General features: G+C 44.4%; 1 protein-coding gene across 3 annotated transcripts in view; it reads left to right on the top strand.

Annotated features, from left to right (window-relative positions):
- METAP1D (methionyl aminopeptidase type 1D, mitochondrial) overlaps positions 1 to 21,423 on the top strand; it is a 121,529-nt gene that overhangs the window by 49,924 nt on the left and 50,182 nt on the right. The window contains exons 3-7 of one of the 3 annotated variants that reach the window (XM_075609073.1): positions 15,210 to 15,379; positions 16,410 to 16,711; positions 17,205 to 17,354; positions 17,670 to 17,818; positions 19,384 to 19,426. In XM_075609073.1, coding sequence (XP_075465188.1) covers positions 17,211 to 17,354; positions 17,670 to 17,818; positions 19,384 to 19,426 — 336 coding nt within the window. In that variant the 5' untranslated portion in view covers positions 15,210 to 15,379; positions 16,410 to 16,711; positions 17,205 to 17,210. Of the gene's footprint in view, positions 1 to 11,590; positions 11,703 to 15,209; positions 15,380 to 16,409; positions 16,712 to 17,204; positions 17,355 to 17,669; positions 17,819 to 19,383; positions 19,427 to 21,423 lie in introns of those variants that run through there. The other 2 variants (XM_075609071.1, XM_075609072.1) reach the window with 2 other exon arrangements.

Below are 21,423 nucleotides of genomic sequence, written 5' to 3'. Positions count from 1 at the left end.
CGTTCACATATCCTTTTTACAAACAAAAAAATACTGAATGTGGTCCCTAGAATCCTATCTCTGCAGTATAATATTCAGAGGGCTGGAATAATCTGTATGAAAAAGTTTGTGAATAAGCTACAATATGTAGACTGTGCCCTGAGCTTTTTTACAACAATGATTTATAACATTTTATTAAAGATAAAAAAAATTAAAAAAAATACAACTGTCCTCAACCAATAGAAAAGGTTAGCTGGAGATGGCTAATGATAACAGGTGTTGGACAACTATATTTTTGCAGCTGACAAGAAATTCTTGACATGCACTTGGACATCTCCATTTGGGTGTTCTCCAATAGAGACTTGTCTGTCGCTTGATATATGCAGTATTTTAAGTGCATTAGGTTTATGCAGATATATGCTTCTATGCACACTATGGGGGAGATGTACAGTATCAACGTAAAAGTAGTGTGAATCGAAGTTTGTTGTGACGCGTTGCTCCATTTTCTGCTTGCATTTGCGTTTAATGTAAGAAAGTGTTTCTTACATCTGACAGGAAATAGAAATACCTCTTGTGAGCACATTTGCATGTCTCAGACAGGTCTGCAACCCTGTCTTTCCCCATTATCACTTAGCAAACAATGCTGCCACTACAGCCGGGATTCTGGGTAATGACATGCAAATGAGCACTCACAGTGTCACTCTTTACCATTTTAACATGGACCCCTACAAGCTTATGTCTGCCGTATTTCATCTAACATCAACTGTTAGCCTGTTAGCCTGTTAGCCACTCTTTACTTATCCATTTTAGCATGGACGCCTATAAGCGTATGCCTGCCATACTAAGCAGCTTTTCAGCATAGCGTGGGTTAAAAAAAAGTGCATAGCCAGTAAACCAACTCACAGACAGCTGTTTCGATTTTTGGGTCTCATCAGTGCGAGGTTGGTTGTTGGCTATGCAACGTGAAGCTGGTACGTGGGTATAACCAGACATTAAAAATGTTATGGTGGGTAAAAAAAAGTGTGACAAGAACCCTCCACCGTACAGTGTACAGCAAATAAAAACTGTTAGCCTGAAAAGTTTACGCCACCTCATACTTGATGAACAGTTTGACGTAAATACAGAACAGAAAAGTGACCCATGGATACGCAGAGTATAATATATTTCATTATTATTTGTGCATCATTTTACTCCCAGTGACACTCCCCAAATTGCAAGATGACGCACCTACAGTAAAACTTGGAGTAAAGACCTTGATACATTGAAGCAAACAGATGCAAGATTAAAATGCTCAATTTGCATCAATTTTGCTCCACATTTGCCTTGATACATCATCCCCAATGGCTTTGCGTTGATATATCATCTCCAATGGCTATGCGTTGATGCATCATCCCCAATAGCTTTACGTTGATACATCATCTCCAATGGCTTTGCGTTGATGCATCATCTACAATGGCTTTGCGTTGATATATCATCTCCAATGGCTTTGCTTTGATGCATCATCCCCAATGGCTTTGCGTTGATACATCATCTCCAATGGCTTTGCGTTGATGCATCATCCCCAATGGCTTTGCGTTGATACATCATCCCCAATGGCTTTACGTTGATACATCATCTCCAATGGCTTTGCGTTGATACATCATCTCCAATGGCTTTGCGTTGATGCATCATCCCCAATGGCTTTACGTTGATACATCATCCCCAGTGGCTTTGCGTTGATGCATCATCCCCAATAGCTTTGCGTTGATACATCATCTCCAATGGCTTTGCGTTGATACATCATCCCCAATGGCTTTGCGTTGATACATCATCCCCAATGGCTTTGCGTTGATACATCATCCCCAATGGCTTTGCGTTGATACATCACCCTCAATGGCTTTGCCTAGACGAACTGCTACTATATTGATGCCCGCCCAGAATTTGTAATCCTCACAGGTTTCTTTGTATCAGGTATCTGATTTATATTACTCGGTTTATAAGACTGGGTCCCTTATGCTCGTACTTTCTGACTCTTGGATCCGAAGAGCCGGACTGCACTCGGAGTGCATTCCATATCTGATATAAGCGCAAGGATACTAATGACACTGGGAAGCTTCAGTATTCCTATTATATTGTATTCTCTTTTTGTATTTTATTCTTGTGTTATGATTAAATGTATTTTGTATTGATTCCCAGGGGACTGGTTTTATATCGGATACACTTTGCACATCACCTCCCAATTTATGGGTTCGTTTTAAGAAGTTTAGTTTTTTTAGGTCGTCTTTTACACAACATGCAAAAAAAACAAAAAAAAAAAAAAAAAAAAAAAAAACAATTTCATAGGTTAATGGTTCACTCCACTTTATAGTAACCTAATCATTTTTTTTGTACTTAAGCATCCATATTCAGTCTTTAGTATTTATTTGTTGCAATTATTGCAGCTTATTTAAGTATTCATGAGCTAAATTATTATTTATTTATTATGTTTATTTATAAGCATTAATTGAGATGAATAAGTTTGAGGATAGAAGTGACACTACGTAGAAATACTGTACTAGGATAGGCACTTTCACTTTTAGTTTGGCTTTGGTTCGAAAATAGTTTTTGAAATTGTGGGGGGAAAAAACAGTATAAGAATTTTTTCGTTTAAATTCAAAAGATTGCCTCATTTATTTAAAGAAATCAGGGGGGGGGGGGGAAACAGAGGATGAGCCCTCTACGGTTTTTTTTCCAGCAGTTTAGACTCAATTAAGATTTTGAACATGTCCCTGCCCCCTCCCCCCTGCTGGAACATCTCCCACCTCCCCCCCCCCCCTCTGACACATCTCCCCCCCCCGCTGGCACATCTCCCCCCCCCCCCCCCCTGCCTCTCTGCCTGATTCCGTTGTGTGGGTTCTTTCCCCCCTATAATTTGCTGCTTCACAATGGGTGTGCCATCACCAGGTCGTCCTTCACCTTTTACTTAGCATCATATGCGCTTTTATTCATGAGGCATATTAGTATGTGGAAGAAGGTCAGCGATCGATGCAGCAGCCGCTCCAAAGGTAAAAATTAAAAGCAGAGCTTTATTGGGTTACATTAAAAATGGGAACACTCAGGACAAACAAAAATAGGAGAACCTCCTCCCACGCGTTTCGGGCATGAATTGCCCTTTCTCAAGGAGTAAATGTAAATATCCCCCTGACGAAGTCTTTTAACTAAGATGAAACGCGTAGGGTGGAGGCTTTAAGAACGATTCTGTAAGCTTTCCCTACTTTCTTTATTGATAGCATCTAATATCCAGTACTAGTTTATACTTTATGCTAGACATTATCCCCTGCATCCCCGTCGACGGATATTTACATCGTGACGTCACGCTCGCGATCTCGCGAGATTGGAGGACTAGCAGAGAAGGCAGCTGGGGATACAATTGTATCAACGCGCGAAGTCTCGGCGTTCCACGTGGAGCCAGGGCAGACCGCCAAACAGAGCAGCTGGAAGGAGAGGGTTTATATATCCTACATGCATGATTTATCTGCTACTTCGTAAGTAGCTCTCTACTTTTGCGCAGTATAAAGAATACAAAACTTACTTCACCATATTTTGTTTCTTTCTTATTTTTTTTTCAGAGACTTCATCTACAGTTATTAGCAATTGTCCCTAGTTTGTTTAATTCTGGTATTCTGTGTGTAACGTGTATTCTGTATGGCCTGACCCACCCAATCTCACATTGGCCTCTGTGGTCTAACCAGTCCCCATTACATGGTCGTGTCTGGTGGTGCACCTGTTGGCAACAGGACTCCTGAGTCTCCCGCATGATGGTGTTTGGGGATTGTCAAACCAGACAGGCAGCTGAGGTAGTGTGTGCGAGTCCTACCTATATCCAGTGCAGCGCCTCCACCTCATCAGGATCACTGCGTCCGCAGGAAGATGGTTCTGATGAGGAACTCCTTCTTGGTGGTGCCTTCCACTGGAGAGTAACTTCACACTCACACAGTGGGGTTGTCTTTGAACAGGGCATCTTTATTGGCATGGTGGTATGGGCAAGCTGCCCTTCACAGCTAGCAGCTTAGCCGCTCATTTCTTTGCTGCACTCCATTAGGAAGGCTCCTTCACCTCTAATAGAGTTGCTATCCACCTCTCCTCTCAAAGAGATTCCCCAGCTTCTCTGTCTGCTTTCAGCTGCACAGACTCACAGCTAGCATGAGACCACTGCAACACTGTTGCAGACCTCCACGTGCCTCTCACTGAACAGAGGCAGAACAACAACAGGAACTCCACTAACTTTAGGCAGTGCTGTGTCTTATATCACCTCCAGAAACAGACACCCTCTGTGTCACTTCCTTTGGGACATATGAAACCTCACCAGGGTTTGAGGGCAAACCTCCATGACTGTTACTGGCAACCCTGCATACTTACCAGGATTACTGCCAGCATGAAAGAGATATGTACACCAATTTTACACATGGCTACATGTGTACTAGCTATTTATCATTGTTTTGCGTCTGTGTTTTCTCCTTTTTCCATATATAGTACTATCGTGTATAGTTCAACACTGTGGCAGCATTCACTGATACATTTTCTTATTTTATTGTGATAGATTGTGCACTTAGTTTTTTTATTTTATATATATATATATATATATATATATATATATATATATATATATATATATATATATATATATATATATATATATATATGTAGCGGTCATGTAAAATGGCTACAGTCATCTCTCCTGCTGACAGTAAGGCCTGGTAAGTTGTGGGCATGCCAGCAGTAATTATGGAGGTTTGCCCTCACACCCTGGTGGGGTGCCCTGTGTATGGATGGGAGTAGTCACATGCTCTGACTCCATGGTTAGTGATGTCAGAGGTGTGTCAGCTTCCAGAGTGTACATAAGGCACAGCACTGAGTCTAAAGTTAGTTCTGCGTCCAGTTCTGCCAGAGATCTGCGTCCAGTTCTGGCAGGAGTTCAAGTTCAAGTACTAGCCTGAGTTAATAGGAGTTCTAGTTATGTTATAGTAACTGAAAGGAGACTGTGTCCAGGGACCTGGCACAGGGCAGTGATCCCTGCGGGGGAATAGGGAATCCCTATCTAAGGAGAGATACACCTTTTAAAGGGAGGCACTGACTGCAGAATGAGTGGCTAAGAATATACTGCGAGGGGCAGCTAGCCCCCATCAACCAATAAAGATGTTCTCATTCACAAACCCTCTCGTGTACATGTGTGGAGTGAATGTACAGAGAGGAGCACCACGGAGGAGTTCCTCAACAGGATCATCCCCATGCGGACGCAGGGACCCTGATGAGGTGGAGGCGCTGCACTGGAACTAGGTGAGACTCAGCACACTACCTCAGCTGCCTGTCTGGACAGGTCCTCCCCATACACCATCATGCGGGAGACTCAGGAGTCCTGTTGCCAACAGGTGCACCACCAGACACTACCACACTGTAATGGGGGCCGGTTAGACCACAGGGGCCAATGTGAGATTGGGTGGGTCAGGCCGGTTCACAAAAACCGTTACATTTGGAGGCGAGCTGCTGAGATCAGATCTGTCATCAGGACAGGCTCTAGCTAGGCACACTGGGAAACAGGGAGAGAGTCTGCTGCCACTCTGTGCTGCGTAGGGACGGACCTAGGGGTGGTCAGGGGGCTGACGGGATATTGTCAGTTCGCAGGGACAACCTAGGGGCCTGAAAGGAGTGAGGGGTCTGGAGCCGGGCTATAGTTGACCGAGTCACCTTGAGGCAGTGCTAGTTGGTAGGACGCCAGAAGGGATAGCCTGTAACTTGGTCAGGAATCCTGGAGAGGGTCTGCGCTAGGCTGACCAAGAGAAGTAGACGCCCCAAGTACTGCATGGCAGAGCCAGAGTACCTAGCCCATTCCACACACTTACCATAGGGAGCACAGACTGGGAGGAAGGAGTCACAGCAGACACTGAGAGAGTGAGCCTAGCCTGAGGTAGTGCAACATGAGTCCAGCCTAGATCAGGTACACATGTGGTGGTGCATCTGAGCAATCTTTATTGTACTGATGTGGAGGCTGCCCCGCCGAGCGGAGCCCCATGTACGATAACTGTTACGAGAGAATGGAGGATCCGCGTGGTGCGGAGAACACAAAATGGCGACCAGAGGCTGATGGGGAAGGCACCCGTGGCGTGCGCCCCACTGAAGAGCAAACTGTCGCTGAGTTATCGTTAACCAGTCTGCTCTGGAGCGGAGCGAAGGCCGTGGCTGCCCCGTTTTTATCCTGTCTGGGACACCGAGGGGCCACCCTTGAAGAGTGTGAGGAAATTGTAATAATTGGGGGGAACCCCGCGAGGAGAGCAAACAAACTGACTTTTTGGGCTTAAAAGCCAACCAAAATGGCGGTTCCCGCTTGCTAGGGAAACCGCATGGGACAGTCACAGAGAAAATGGCTGATGCAGAACTTGCAAAGAGCTGGCCGGGAATGGCGCGAACAGCAGAGCCCCGCCCTGATGGGGGGCATGGCGCGAAAGCTATGGCTGCGCCTTCATGGACAGTGACTCACTCGGCCCCTGTGCTGAGTCAACCGCTTAGTCTATGGGACCCTCCCCTGATTTCTACCAGGGGGAGTGACTTTCAACTATGGCCTGTGGGAATGCACCCACTGGGCCCAGGGACTGATACCCAGACGGCGCCACTACAAAAAGTAGTTCCGGCCGCGGAAACAATTTGCAAGAAAGAGGGATATTTTGCACGCAAAGCTGCTGCAAGGAGAAGGCGGGAACTAGCCGCGGGAAAAGAATCCAGCTCTGAGGAGGAAACTGGCGCGAAAACGCAGACCGCGCCCACCAGGACTGAGAGAGGCGCGGCCTTAATTAAGGGGCATGATATTCCCCTGTGGGACCCGCCCATAATTGCAACCCCTGGGGGCGGGTTCCAGCTATGTCAGCGGAAGGAGGAGCCGAAGCAGGAAGTGGCTGGCCCAGAAGCTTCTACCGGTCAGTTGCGAGGAACCACTGACCTGGAGAGACCCACACTGAAAGTGGTCCCCACAAAGAGAATGGCCTGCCCCTCCGCTGTGGGAACTATGGTCTCCACCCAGCCCTACTCAATACCCGGCGGGCTACTAGTAGTAAGGGTGGCTAACACCGAGACGGTGGTCGGGCTCTGCCTACAATGCGGGCTGCCCGGAGGCACGGTCAACACGGCGGCACGTTGCCCACACTGCGGGACACTGTACTTATGGCCTATGCCAACGTTTATACTGATACAATCGGCTGACCCCCCGGGGGACCAGGCTAGGCGAGCCGCCGAGTCCCCTGGCGCACTGTGGATAGGACGTGCGAGTCCCGGAGAAAGGGGACTGGAGCCAGTCAAGTCGGCTGGGTCGGCCGCAACCGAGACAGTCGGGTCACCTCCTGACCGCACAGAGAAGGGAGAATACTCGGACGAGGATCTCCGTGAACTAGCGGAGGTGACATCGAGGTCCAGGATAGAACCGGGGAGGACAACACCCCGTGGTACCAGCAGCTGTCAGAAAGATAGGATGTCCCCCGCAGATCGGCGAGCCGAGAGACGGAGTCCCTCCGCCTCAGAACGTGGCGGCGACGGACGAGAGACGCCGGCACCCCTGCGGACGGGTAAGAGGAGTCCCTTCACTTACCTTGCCCCAGCAGACGGTGTAGGAGCGGAGAGGCCATGCCAGGCCGCAGGCGCACGTGGAAAGACGGCATCACTTCCGGTGAAGACGACGGCGGAGCTTCCGGATGTCGTCATTGAAGAAGAGATCCCGAATGGGGGTCCAACCCGCGATGACGGTGTTTCCGGTTCCGGGGAGGACATCACTTCCGGTGGCGACAGTGGAACCCCGAGAAAGAATGCAGCGACGCTTCGGCGATCGGGGGAAGGTCCCCGATCACCTACAAGGCCCAGGAGTTGGATGGGCGATCCAAGGACTGAGGAGGGTGAGATATCCTCATTGGACCAGTCTACGGACAGCCAGGAACGGGTCGTAACCCCGTGGGGTCCAGTCTCTTGCCCATACGCCCAATCCCACGCCCTAGCTAAAACCCCTGCCCCAATCACATGGTCCCCGGGTTCCCCGCCTAGTTTGGAATCTGTGGACATATCACCAGGGGAGGAAGGGAGACGGACTGGGGAAAGACAGCGCAGTGGCGCTACGGAGGGCGATTCTCGGGGAGGGGGAGAGTTGAGAGTGGCTGCGGTAGGCCGGTGGTTGCCCCCTGCAGTTCCTGCGACAGTGAAAAAGGCCCCGGGATCTTCTAGGTGGTCTGTACCGCGATCTGAACGGTCGTCGGGGGTATTTTTCCTTGAGGATGATAGGGAGTCAGGGGGGTCAAATAAATTTAGAGAGACCCGTTGGTGGGCCCCATTATTCGAAGGATACTCCGGCTGGATGGACCGCACTCGGTTCCTCATCCGGCGAGAAGATGTAGTGGATTACTGGTGGGCTGTGGGAGAATTCACACCTGAACAAAGGGACAGAGAGTTGCAGGAGCGGTGGCTGCAGATTGAGCATAGGGAGATAGAACCCATGGGTCCTAGCATCCTATCAGACCCCGTGGACCCTGATGAGCCCCTATCATGGGTGTTACCTGGGAGGGCAGGTAAGGCTGACCTGACTAGGATAAGTAGGGCCGAGAGAACCATAATGGCTCGGTATAAATCATCCCACGGGTTGGAGTACCCGTATGTCCCTGAGCCTCTCATGGATGAGATAGAGGACAACCGGGATAGGTGGCTTAGGGAGGCCATTGAAATGCACTTAGTAGGAAGAGGGAGTTCCGTGATAGGGAAGAAGGCCGAGGAGCGCATAGAGCACTTAGTGCGGGTATGGGGCATTGGCAGAAACATTTATAAGCACAGGGTGACATATAGGCCTGAGAGGGGACTGCCTAGGCACTATCACGTCACGGTCATAGACATGGGCGGAAGAGAGGTCAAGAAACCTGACCCGAGTCACTATTTTTAGGGGGTACTAATACATTACGCGGGTTCGTGGCTGCTGGTCGGGACGGGCTTGGCGGAATGTACTGTAGTCATTTTTGTTATACACCATGGAAATGTACGTGAAGTTAATCTAATTATGTGTTGTATTTCAGTGCTTCCTGGAAAAGGGTATACAAATTTAGGTCCCAGCGAGGACGATGGGATTCACCAGGGGGAGAATGTAGCGGTCATGTAAAATGGCTACAGTCATCTCTCCTGCTGACAGTAAGGCCTGGTAAGTTGTGGGCATGCCAGCAGTAATTATGGAGGTTTGCCCTCACACCCTGGTGGGGTGCCCTGTGTATGGATGGGAGTAGTCACATGCTCTGACTCCATGGTTAGTGATGTCAGAGGTGTGTCAGCTTCCAGAGTGTACATAAGGCACAGCACTGAGTCTAAAGTTAGTTCTGCGTCCAGTTCTGCCAGAGATCTGCGTCCAGTTCTGGCAGGAGTTCAAGTTCAAGTACTAGCCTGAGTTAATAGGAGTTCTAGTTATGTTATAGTAACTGAAAGGAGACTGTGTCCAGGGACCTGGCACAGGGCAGTGATCCCTGCGGGGGGATAGGGAATCCCTATCTAAGGAGAGATACACCTTTTAAAGGGAGGCACTGACTGCAGAATGAGTGGCTAAGAATATACTGCGAGGGGCAGCTAGCCCCCATCAACCAATAAAGATGTTCTCATTCACAAACCCTCTCGTGTACATGTGTGGAGTGAATGTACAGAGAGGAGCACCACGGAGGAGTTCCTCAACAGGATCATCCCCATGCGGACGCAGGGACCCTGATGAGGTGGAGGCGCTGCACTGGAACTAGGTGAGACTCAGCACACTACCTCAGCTGCCTGTCTGGACAGGTCCTCCCCATACACCATCATGCGGGAGACTCAGGAGTCCTGTTGCCAACAGGTGCACCACCAGACACTACCACACTGTAATGGGGGCCGGTTAGACCACAGGGGCCAATGTGAGATTGGGTGGGTCAGGCCGGTTCACAAAAACCGTTACATATATATATATATATATATGTATATATATATATATATATATATATACACACACACACATACATGAGCTTATTAACTGTAAAATAATAACGATATCTGGAAAGGGAGTGTGTAATAATGGAAGAATTGGTCTAGGACAGGGGTGGCCAACTCTGAGCCACTGATTGAACCAACTGTGCTGAAGGAGGGATCTCCTGAAAATCTGACCTGTGGTGGCCCTTGAGGACTGGAGTTGGCCACCCCTGGGCTAGGAGAAAGTAGCTTCAGATACGGTTTGGGCAGCGAGGCAAGCAGATGAGAGGCGCTCGGGAAGAAAGTGAAGCACAGAGCCATATACATAGAAACATTTTTATTGGCAATGCCAGACCTGAAAACCACTCTTTTTGATTATGATGTCACTGAAACCTCTTAGTGGAAGAATAGACTTAGTCATGATGGCTTTTTATCACCACTTACATGTCTAAATTATTTACATCACTTAAGGCAGTGGTGCGCAAACGGGGGGGGGGGGGGGCGCGAACCCCAGGGGGGTGCGAGGCTGCCGGCGGGGGGCCGCGGGGTTTACAGAGGCCCCGCGCGCTTCCCGAAGGCACTTAATTTAAGTGCCGTGGGAGCTGCAGGGCCTCTGTAAACCTTCACTTACCTAGGCTCTGGCAGCTTCCTTCCTGCGTCGCCATGGCAATGCAGCATCAAAATGACGCAGCGAGGTCATGTGACGTCACGGTGCTATGGTGACGTCACGTTGCTATGGCAACGTGACGTTATGACGCCGGAACGCAGGTGAGTGGGGGTTATGGGGGGCGCGGGAGTGAGGGGACCGCCGGTAGGGGGGCACAAGCAAATTTTTTTTCGACCCCCTGACTTAAGGGATTGTGTGATATGTTTAAACATGGAGCAATTTTGGATGGACTTTATATAATTTTAGCTGTACGTGTGTGTGTGTATATATATATATATATATATATATATATATATATATATATATAATTTTAGCGTTTATTTGTAAAGCGCCATCACATTACACAGCGCGGTACAATGGGGGTACAGCGTTATATAAATTACATAGGTGGCGGTGCAACTGCCTTGGAAAGAACTTGTGACCAGACTTGCAAAACATTAAAGTACAAAAATATTTATTGGCACAAACAGAGGCAGCAAAAAAGAGTCCTCTTACGCATTTCGCGTAATAGCCACGCTTTATCAAAGAGTATTTTTAACAACCAGATCAAATACATTAAATACCCATAGTTCCTGGTTTCAACCATGACGAATCAGCGCTCTCCTCCAATGAGTCATCACTCCCCTTAGCACGGACGCTACGTCACAATTACCAGTGGCTGGAAGAAATAGAGCTCTATTTAGCTAACACGTTCATAGAGAGGCAAGTCCATGTCTTCTCTGGTGGTATACCCCTTTAAACTTCCAGCCACTCTTGGGTAATTGTGACGTAGCGTCCGTGCTAAGGGGCGTGATGACTCTCATTGGAGGAGAGTGCCGATTCGTCATGGTTGAAACCAGGAACTATGGGTATTTAATGTATTCGATCTGGTTGTTAAAAATACTCTTTGATAAAGCGTGACTATTACGCGAAACGCGTAACAGGACTCTTTTTTGCTGCCTCTGTTTGTGCCAATAAATATTTTTGTACTTTAACGTTTTGCAAGTCTGGTCACAAGATCTTTCCAAGGCAGTTGCACCGCCACCTACGATTTTCTCCATGCTGTTCAACCTTCCTGGTAGGAGCACGCCGACAGCACGCAGATCTCCAGTGCATCAGAAAAGTGAGTAACTTTTATCATTCAGTTGTTCCAGCCGTCACAGTGTTTACAAAGTAACTTTTTCTACTGACTACCACACAAGATTTACCTATAAGGCTAGTGGAAGTCTTTTAAGATTGGTTACATGATTTGTGACATCATTGTCTTATGTGAACAAGGAGGTCTGGACTGATTATGCTGTCTTTATCTGGAATGGATACAGGATTCTAAAGGCTATTATACCTCTGTTCAAACGTGGCATTTCCCAGTGAGCATCCCTTATTTTTCGTATATAAATTACATAAAAATAATCACAAACCAAATAAGGGCAAACAGATACAAAAGGTAATTAATGAGGGCCCCGCTCGTGAAAGCTTACAATCTAGAGGGATAAAGGGGCAATGTTGAAACAAAAGGTAAAGTAACTGCTCATTATGGAATGAATTATGCCTCAGGATGGAGTATGGTTCAGCCCGACAGCTGATCCCAATGAGGTTTGGGGGTGTTAATATGGATTTTGGTCCAGCCGCACAGCTAGTCCCAATAGGATTGGAGGGGATGGATGTTAGAGGCATGCCAGATAAGCTTCCTTGAAAAGGTGAATTTTCAGGGAGTTTTTAAATGTCTGAAAACTGGGTGAGTCTGATGGTGCGTGGTAGGGAATCCAGGGAGAGGGTGCAGCACCGTGGAACTCTTGTAGGCGAGAGAGAGGAAGTAATAAGGTAGTAGGAAAGGCAGATGTCATAGGCAGAACTTAGGGGGTGTTTAGGTATATATTTTGGGGTGGGGACTGAGATGTAAGGGAGTGCAGAGCTGTTGAGAGCTTTGTAAATCAGAACTAGGGTTTAAAATGTTATTCTAGCGGATATGGGAAGCCAGAGTAGGGATTTGGATTGTGGTGCAGCAGAAGTGGAGTGGTGAGAGAGGTAGATGAGTCTGGTAGCAGCATTTTGGATGGATTGGAGTTGGGACAGACAAGGGGAATGGCAACTGGGAGATGTTTGCCGTAGTCAAGTTGGGACAAGATGAGCGAGTGAATTAGGATTTTAATGGCATCATGAGTGAGAAAAGGGTGGATCCTGGTGATATTTTTGAGGTGGAGATGTCCGGGACTGAATGAAGGAGAGGGCAGAGTCGAGGATGACCCCTAGAGAGCAGGTTCGGGGTGTGGATGAGATTGTGGTATTATTGACAGTGAGGGAGAGTTTGGGTGTAGGGGTGGCACTGGAAGGGGGAAAGAGTATTAGTTCTGTTTTGAACAAGTTAAGCTTCAGGTAATTGTGGGACATCCAGGAGAAGATTGCAGAGAGACAGATGGTGACACTGGACAAGAGAGACGGGGAGAGGTCAGGTCAATGTGGTTGTCAATACATACTAAAATCTACAATAAATATTGAAGCCTTGCCCCGAACACCTTTCAATATTAACATTTGTACCATAGAATTAGAACATTAAGGCCAATATTTACCAAGCAGTTACGTAGATAGTCTGTAATGCGTCTTCCAGCATTGCAAGGGGTTTATGGCTGAGGACTGCTTGGTAAATATGGGCCTAATTGATTTTCCAAGATAGTGTAAAACAAGTCATGGCATTAAATCTTGATCACAGACACAATCTTTTTAATAGCACAATACTCTACATATTGTTTATATAACCCTGCCAATACTGCTTATGGTAAGAAATATCACATTTACATGTATACTGTTCCCTGGGTGTTTTTATTGCTCTTTACTGGGTCTCTTTGTATAAAACTGGAGAGAGGAGAGATTGTCTCTAGTTTTTTCTTTTGAGGAAGAGGGCATTTATTGAAATGCCTTCATCTATTGGACTTATTTATTGGCTCTCCAGTATCTTCCTGTCTCCAACCGTTTTTTTGCCACCCTTGGATGGTCAAAGTTAAGAGGACTATAACTCCCAAGCTATTTGCAGTAGAACACTGCTACCCTGGACCTGGAGACCATGTGATTCAAATAAAAAATACAAAAAAATCCAGCAAACATATTGCGCCTTTACATGACTTCAGGCGTTATTAAAACATCCCAGCAATAAGCAGCTAATGTCGAAAAACGTAAGGTAGGGGAGGCCAACTCCAGTCCTCAAGGGCCACCAACAGGTCAGATTTTCAGGATATCCCTGCTTCAGCACAGGTGGGAGTTTAGTCGAAGACAGAGCCACTGATTGAGCCACCTGTGCTGAAGCAGGGATATCCTTAAAACCTGACCTGTTGGTAGCTCTTGCGGACTGGAGTTGGCCACTCCTGGTGTTCCCATTTCTATCAGACAGCTAAGTACTGGAAATGTGCTGTAATATTGAAATGAGCCTGTGTTTCTTTGTTTTTGTCTTGTGAATAGCAAATTGTATAAAAGTACAATCCTATGACTTAGGTGGTTGGATTTACAGTGCTAGAGAATGTACATAATGTATCAGCTGGAGTGATTTCCCTTGATTGGCCCCAATAAATACATTTGTTCAAGAAGAAGAAGAAAAAAAAAAAAAAACTTTCTTTACTCAATGAAAAGGAAAATGTGTGTATGCATAATACACAGGAAGATTTTTCAAGAACACTTCACGCTTATGAAAAAATTACCATAATGCTGCCTACCAAGGTTTATCTTAAGTACTAGAAGCGTAGATTGAAATTGCCAGGGGACAGATTTAATGGGTTCACCTGAGCACAATTGAAGACCTTTTTTATTTTTTAAAGTTTTTGTGGAATTCATTTGATATAAACATGCTATCTTATGAATCTTCTTTTTCTCTCTCTCGAAATTCTACTCGATTTTAGTTTTGATTACTCCGTCTTGGCGGCGCGTTTAGGGCTCGGCTTGGAGGAGGCTGAACAATTTGACATTTCACCAAGCAAGTTTTTCGTTACAGCTTTTAAATGTGTCCTTCAACTAATACCACACTGCATTTCACATCAGAGTCTAGCACCTACACATTGTGACTTTTAATTACAAAATATACAACTGTTTTGGACAGTGCATAAGGTGTTTTAATGGAGATGCATTTAGTAATCCCCTAATGACTTTAAAAAAGGATTTGCTTGTTGTTAATTTTGCATTTGTTTAATAGTTTCGCGTCAATACATGCATCATTGCAAAATCCCCTGAAAACAATGCATTTGAGACTACATTTAATTTAAAAAACAAAAATGTAATTGCTGAGGTCAATAAAAATGCCTGACGATTGTGAATTTTCCCAGGACATGTTACCTTTTGCGTCCTCATCTCGGCACCATATGTATCTCCGTAATTAAGTATGTTAGCGTGTTACCATGAAAACCAGTGCTGATTATTTACTGTTGTGCATACTCAGGGTATGGATTTTTGGGGGCCTATCTTTCAAAAGCTGTTATAACTTGTATGAAACAGACTTTCAAAAAGAAAACAGAAAAAACAATGTTTTCACTTCATTGAAGGTTCTCTGCAATTCATGAATGTGGCTTTTAAACCGTTTAACTTGATGATGTCTGAGAAATGAAAGGATATATTAACCAATATTTTTTTTTTTCCATTCGTCTCCTTGCAGGTTGTGTAACTAACTGTCACAGAGTTTTCTCTTCACCAATCAATCATATCTACTTACACAGGCAGTTAAGCATTCAACAAAGAAGATATTTCTTTTTCCAGAGACAAAGAAGCACTGCTTATAGTATAGTTTGTCCAGCTACAGTTTCCCCGGCTCATCCAGTTCCCGAGGTACTGTAATTTCTATCATCTGATTCTTTTCCCAGTCAATATAAAGGTTGACTGCACTACTGATCAAGTACATTCATCCACTGACAGCCAGAGGTTTAAATCCTGGTCTTGTTACCGAGCCTTGGATTTAAATCCTAGACAATTGAGTTGCATATTCCCAGCTCCCAGTGAGACAATGGGGTGAAGAATAGGTAATCAGTTAATGGGTGAGCCAAGCCACCAGATATATGTGGTTACAACAATCTGTCAAATGGTGTAGGCTGGCACAAGTGGTGGGCATCAACTCCTACGTAAAGTTAAGACATGAAATGTGCTATGATGTTCACTATATGTTGTTAAAGGATTTAAATACAGGTAGTCCTCGTTATCCAACGTTTCACTGTACAACGAATGGCATACAATGCAACCCGAAGGGCCGTTTTTCAACGCCTGAATGCGTTATCCAACGCTCGCCGCCACTGATTAACATGGGACTCACTTTACAACGGTTTCACTATCCAATGCTCCTTCCAGAACGGAATCCAATGGATAACCAAGGACTGCCTGTAAATATGTGTTTCTTATGTTCTGTATCAATCTGTGCCTCCGTCCTTTGAAAGTTGATTGTGACACATTGAAGTTGATGAAGTTTCATTTTAAGAAAAGGATGAGCGCATTACTTTTTTTCGTTTTATCGGTGGTTACTATATGGTCTTCCTGAATTGGAGAATTAGCCCACGTATGATAGTAATACATCACTTGTTATACACTACTGTTAGCAAACACTGCACTATACATAGTACAATAATATATGTACAATGATTCCCTCTCTGGAAAGCTTACAATCTAATTGTAGCATGTATAAAGTCCAGGAGCATATAGAGTTGGTACTGGGTATCATGCAAAGACCTCCCACTTCATAGGTCAGGGATCTGTCTTAACCTGAAGGCCGTTCTACTTGTAACTAAATGATTAAATAAATGACAACAAAAGGAAATAACTGTTTTTGCATAAATATGTTTGCCTTTCTTATCCTTACCTGTGTCAACAGAACAGTCTCAGGAACTGTCTCAAGAATTTCTGCACATGTACAAAAATGGGACTGGCAGAATGTTTGGGATCTCCTGTGTACCTCTGCTAAAATCCTTGTGAAGGTGGAACTGCAACAAGCACAACATGCCACAATGTAACACTTCTTGAAAAAGTCACTGTGATGACATTTCATAGTCACTCTGATTCAGAAAGCGGGAAAACATATTGAACGTATTTTCCTTGATGACAAGGATTTTGTTTTGAATATTGCAAGAAAAGAAAAAAAATGTAGGCATAATACACTTCAACGGCATTTGACAGGTAGATTGTAATAACCTTATTTTCAATTCAAACCTATTACTTAAATCTTTTCAATGAATGTGCACTGGTTTTCAGTTATCGGAAGCACTCACGCCAATTTAATGCTTTAAAGGGAAGGCTTGATTGTGATTTGCTATTTTTCTGGTTGCTGTTATTACTAGGTAGGAGCTTTGTAGTTTGTACAGTACGTGTTGTTCTTTAGCGGTTACAATGGTGAAAATGTGTTTTGGGAATACGTCTGGGAATACACTCTGGTGCTGCCGCTTGTGTCTCTCTGCTGGTTTGTGAAGCCAGTTGTAACAGGCAATGTTAAGTTCAAAAGGGCATTGGAAGGAATACTGAAGCAGCCTTGAGGGTTTGCCTGGTGGCTTATAAAGGTCGCTCCTAGAAATCAAAGGGCAAGTTGCCATGAAGCAGGAGGGACTATCTGAGAAAATGATCCCATTGTCATGCTCGGTTTTCTGATCTTCATTTCCAATCCTTTTCCTCCAAGCACATAATGAAGCCAGACTATGTGACGACAGGCATTGTACCCAACTGGGGAGACTACATTGAAATTAAGGACGAAGATCAGATTCAAGGACTTCGTCAGGCTTGTCAGCTAGCCCGTCATATTTTGCTTAGAGCTGGAAAGAGTTTAAAGGTAAAAGAGACACAGAGAGTAGATCCAGCATGTATTGCTGCTGAGTTTCTTCTAATGCATATTTCCATTGAATGCTTCCCCATATTCAGAGGTTTGTAAACAGAGAAAAAAGTGATCCCATTATTATTTTGATATGCCTCTCGTATGGAAGCAAAAGAGTTTTATATTTAATAGGCGCCAGTTATTTTGTCACCCAAGTTACTAATACAGCTTGCCATCACTCTATCATCCTTGAAATAAATAGCTACAGACATTATCAGGACACCTGGTGAAATGCATACATTTACACTGTTATGGTGGTATTTTGTTTTCTAGGTTGGCATGACAACTGATGCGATAGATTCATTTGTTCATCAGAACATTATGAGCCACAATGCCTACCCATCTCCATTAGGCTATGGAGGTTTCCCCAAATCAGTGTGCACGTCCGTAAACAATGTGGTGTGCCATGGAATTCCCGACAGGTATTTATCTGTATTGCACATGTTAAACCGACAAGCTATGTAGTTGGGAGCATGTTGTTCTGGACAATGTTCTTATTAAGGTCAGAGGTAGCACAACCTAAAGTGGCTGCAAGTCTTGTTAGATGTGTTAGTTTGTGAATGCGCGGTTAACTAGACCTGCAGGGGGGAACTGTAACTTATTGCGCTACGTTGAAGAGGTTAATCGTCTTTACTTAGTGGTATGTTACTTTGGGCTAACATGATTAAAACAAAATCAATGCCATTCAATTCTGACAATAAATAGGGTCTTCTCTTGCATCCCTGTTGTTGACACATGGAAAAATATTTAATAAGCCTGACATTATTTCTGTAATAACTGGATAAAAAGAGGCAAAGATAGAAACATCCTCGTTTTAGAATGATACTAGAGAGATATTTCATTTGCTGTGTGAAATGCGTGCATTAAAACAAAATGCAGTTTAATGAGAATTAAAAATTGGTTGATATATTTCAGCAAGCGAGGTTAAACGGAAATATCTGAGCCATTGCAGCTTCATACTCACAAATGTAATTGGCAGATGTAAATGACATGTTGGAATTAATTTCTCTGTTCTCTGATTTAGACATGCAACATATATATATATATATAAAAATAAATATATATATAAATATATATATGTAGAGGTATCAGTACCGTGTTAGCCGAGCTTCAATAATCAAAAAATAAATAGATGGTACCGTTCTGTGGCTAACGAAATGCTTTTATTTGTGCGAGCTTTCGAGATACACTGATCTCTTCTTCCGGCGATGTTACAATGAATGAAGCAAGGATTACTTAAAAACAGTGTCTCTTGGAATGTTATACAGATAACATTCCAAGAGGCACTGTTTATAAGTAATCCTTGCTTCATTCATTGTAACATCGCCGGAAGAAGAGATCAGTGTATCTCGAAAGCTCGCACAAATAAAAGCATTTCGTTAGCCACAGAACGGTATCATCTATTTATTTTTTTATTATTAAATATATATATATATATATATAGATAGATAGATATCAGAAGCTCATTTGAAAAAAATCAGATCACGTTAAATGGGCACATTTGTTTCTTTTAGGACATTGTATATCGTAGTTATTGTTAATATAAAAAGAAATGTTAATACAATGTAAGGCAAGCAATTATTTGCATGTACAGAAAAGAAAATTGGAGTTGGGTATTAAAATATTCCAGCAGCTACTGGAGTGTTTTCCTTATTGTGTAGCTGGGATATGAATAACCTCCTTAGCCTGCGCTTATAGTGACGGCGAGGGCGACCGCGACGTCGCATCAAAACAAATGCATTGCCACCGTCACGATCGCTGGAAGTCATCTCAATATGATTTTTCCAGCGACCGCAGCCTGACGTCACCGTCGCCGGCACTATAAGCGCGGCCTTACAGTATATGTAAAGGTATATGCATTTTATGAAGTTGACTACTCGTTGGACACTAACTTTGACACGGTTGGAAAAGCCTGAAACACATTGCAGGCCCACCCAGCAGTCTGGAGGTGAACGTCGATTCATGCCATGTATTTTTCTCTTTAAAGCCGGCCTCTTCAGGATGGAGATATCATCAACATAGATGTCACAGTGAGTAGTCTCTAAAACATCTTTGATCGGCTTTACCAATTCAACAAAGCATCAGGTACCCACACTCATGTTAAAAAAAACAAGCACATAAAGTATATAATATATTATTATTATTATTGTCAATTTATCTGTCAGAAAATGTACAGTAGCTCAAATTTCCATTGTTTGCTGGTTACCGTGTTGGTTATTGAAGACGACATCTTTACAGACTATAACAGTTGGATCTAAATTTGACTATGCTTACAAATTAAGATTGCACGTTCTGTGGCACGTGGTCCATATCAAAGTTGAGTACCTACATCTCATATAGTTGGATAACAGACAAATGGAGGAGGGACTGAAGTTTTAAGCAGCCATCATCGTCAGTAACTGGAAACAAGGATGGCATAGTTAACTGCTGTGTTTACTTCTAACACACAAGCAGCTGTTTTCCTCCCTCCCCCCCTCCCCCTTCCTTTTTATCTCTGGTTTTGTTCCAAGTAGACCCAGTCCTGACATGAATGTAAGGCTGGAATCAGATGAACTGAGATCAATGTTGGCCTAAGTGAAATGTCAGCCCAATCCTGCTATGTGTCATGTTTTTGAGAAGGTGTAATTGTTATTGATCCTCTGTGTAGTTAATGCAGAGCGCCACAGTGCTGAGCAGCTGCTGACGGTAGATATGTATGAGATGAGCTAACATGAAGAAAGCCAGCATTTTTCCTTCACTCTGCCGAGATTGATCTTCCTCTTCCTGCTGATTTTGAGTAGGGTCTGTCATTATCTTACTCTGTCATTAGAGGTTACATTGGCCTGTGTATGTCAGTCTATTTGGACAGCAACTCTCTTGCTAGCAGTGTTCCCTACATTTATTAAAATCTCCGAAGCTAGTGTTGTGTTCCATTTCAGGAGTAAGAGTCTTTAACCCTTCACTGCTGAACAGATTATGGGCTCAAATCCCTGAAACAAATATGTGGTAAACCCCTTTAGTGCCAGAAGAACTCTTTTAACCTATTGTAAAGAACTTTTACACTCCTTTTTTTCCAGTATTGCATAAGAAAAGAATTGAGCCACAAATGTGTTACATAAAAAAAGATTGGCTGATCGTGGAACAGGGTATGCTTACCACCTTCTCAAAAATGCCAAATTAAATAATGACTATAGAACAATCATGTTAACTGTACATGCAAGCATACTAATTTTCTTATGTAGTGCTTGTGCTGAAATTACATGAATATGGGAATATTATATTGATTATCATAGCACCTGCCTTCCATGTTCACATATTAGGTCCTTATACCTAATGAGTATACCGCTGCCACCATAGTCTTTACCTGTGATGTAGGGATACTTGAAGTAATCATTATTAATTGTAATGATTGTACTTATGTAGAGTTAGCAGGATATATGAATGCATACATGTATATCTTTATTTATATAGCGCCATCCAGGAACATAGCGCTTCACAGCAGTAATACACGTAACCTGTTATACCACATAATGGGAGTTAGCGCTTCGGACATAAAAGTAACATTAGGAAAGGTGCCCCTGCCCCCAAGAACTTACAATCCAAGTGTAACACCGAAGTTTAGGTATAATTTAAATAGCATAACGTTAAGTCTCTGCAGTAACTGACAGATGTTAGTGGCTGGGAAATGTTATAATGCCTCATTTGCATGTCCTATGTTTATAATGTAACGGCTTTACATGTTCTAGCCCAGTCGTGAGCAAAGTTCCTGAGCTGCGCCCTCCTGCCTGGCAGCGGCAGCGCTCGGCCCTCACCCCCCCAGGACTCGGCGTCCAATGATGCCGCAGGTCATGTGATGTCACGTGACCCCGCAGTGTCATTTGACACAGGTTGCTATGGCGACACGTCACATCACGTGACTCCGCGGCGTCATTTGATGCCGCGTTGCCATGGTGACGCATCGTTGAAGAGCCGGCAGAGTGCAGGTAAGGGAGTTACAGGGGCCTCACGCCTCCCCCAGCATTTAATTTAAATGCCTTGGGGAAGAGCA

Source organism: Ascaphus truei, chromosome 7 (assembly GCF_040206685.1).
Source record: "Ascaphus truei isolate aAscTru1 chromosome 7, aAscTru1.hap1, whole genome shotgun sequence".
Classification (NCBI taxonomy): Eukaryota; Metazoa; Chordata; class Amphibia; order Anura; family Ascaphidae; genus Ascaphus; species Ascaphus truei.
This window is presented reverse-complemented; position numbering and strand designations above follow the sequence as displayed.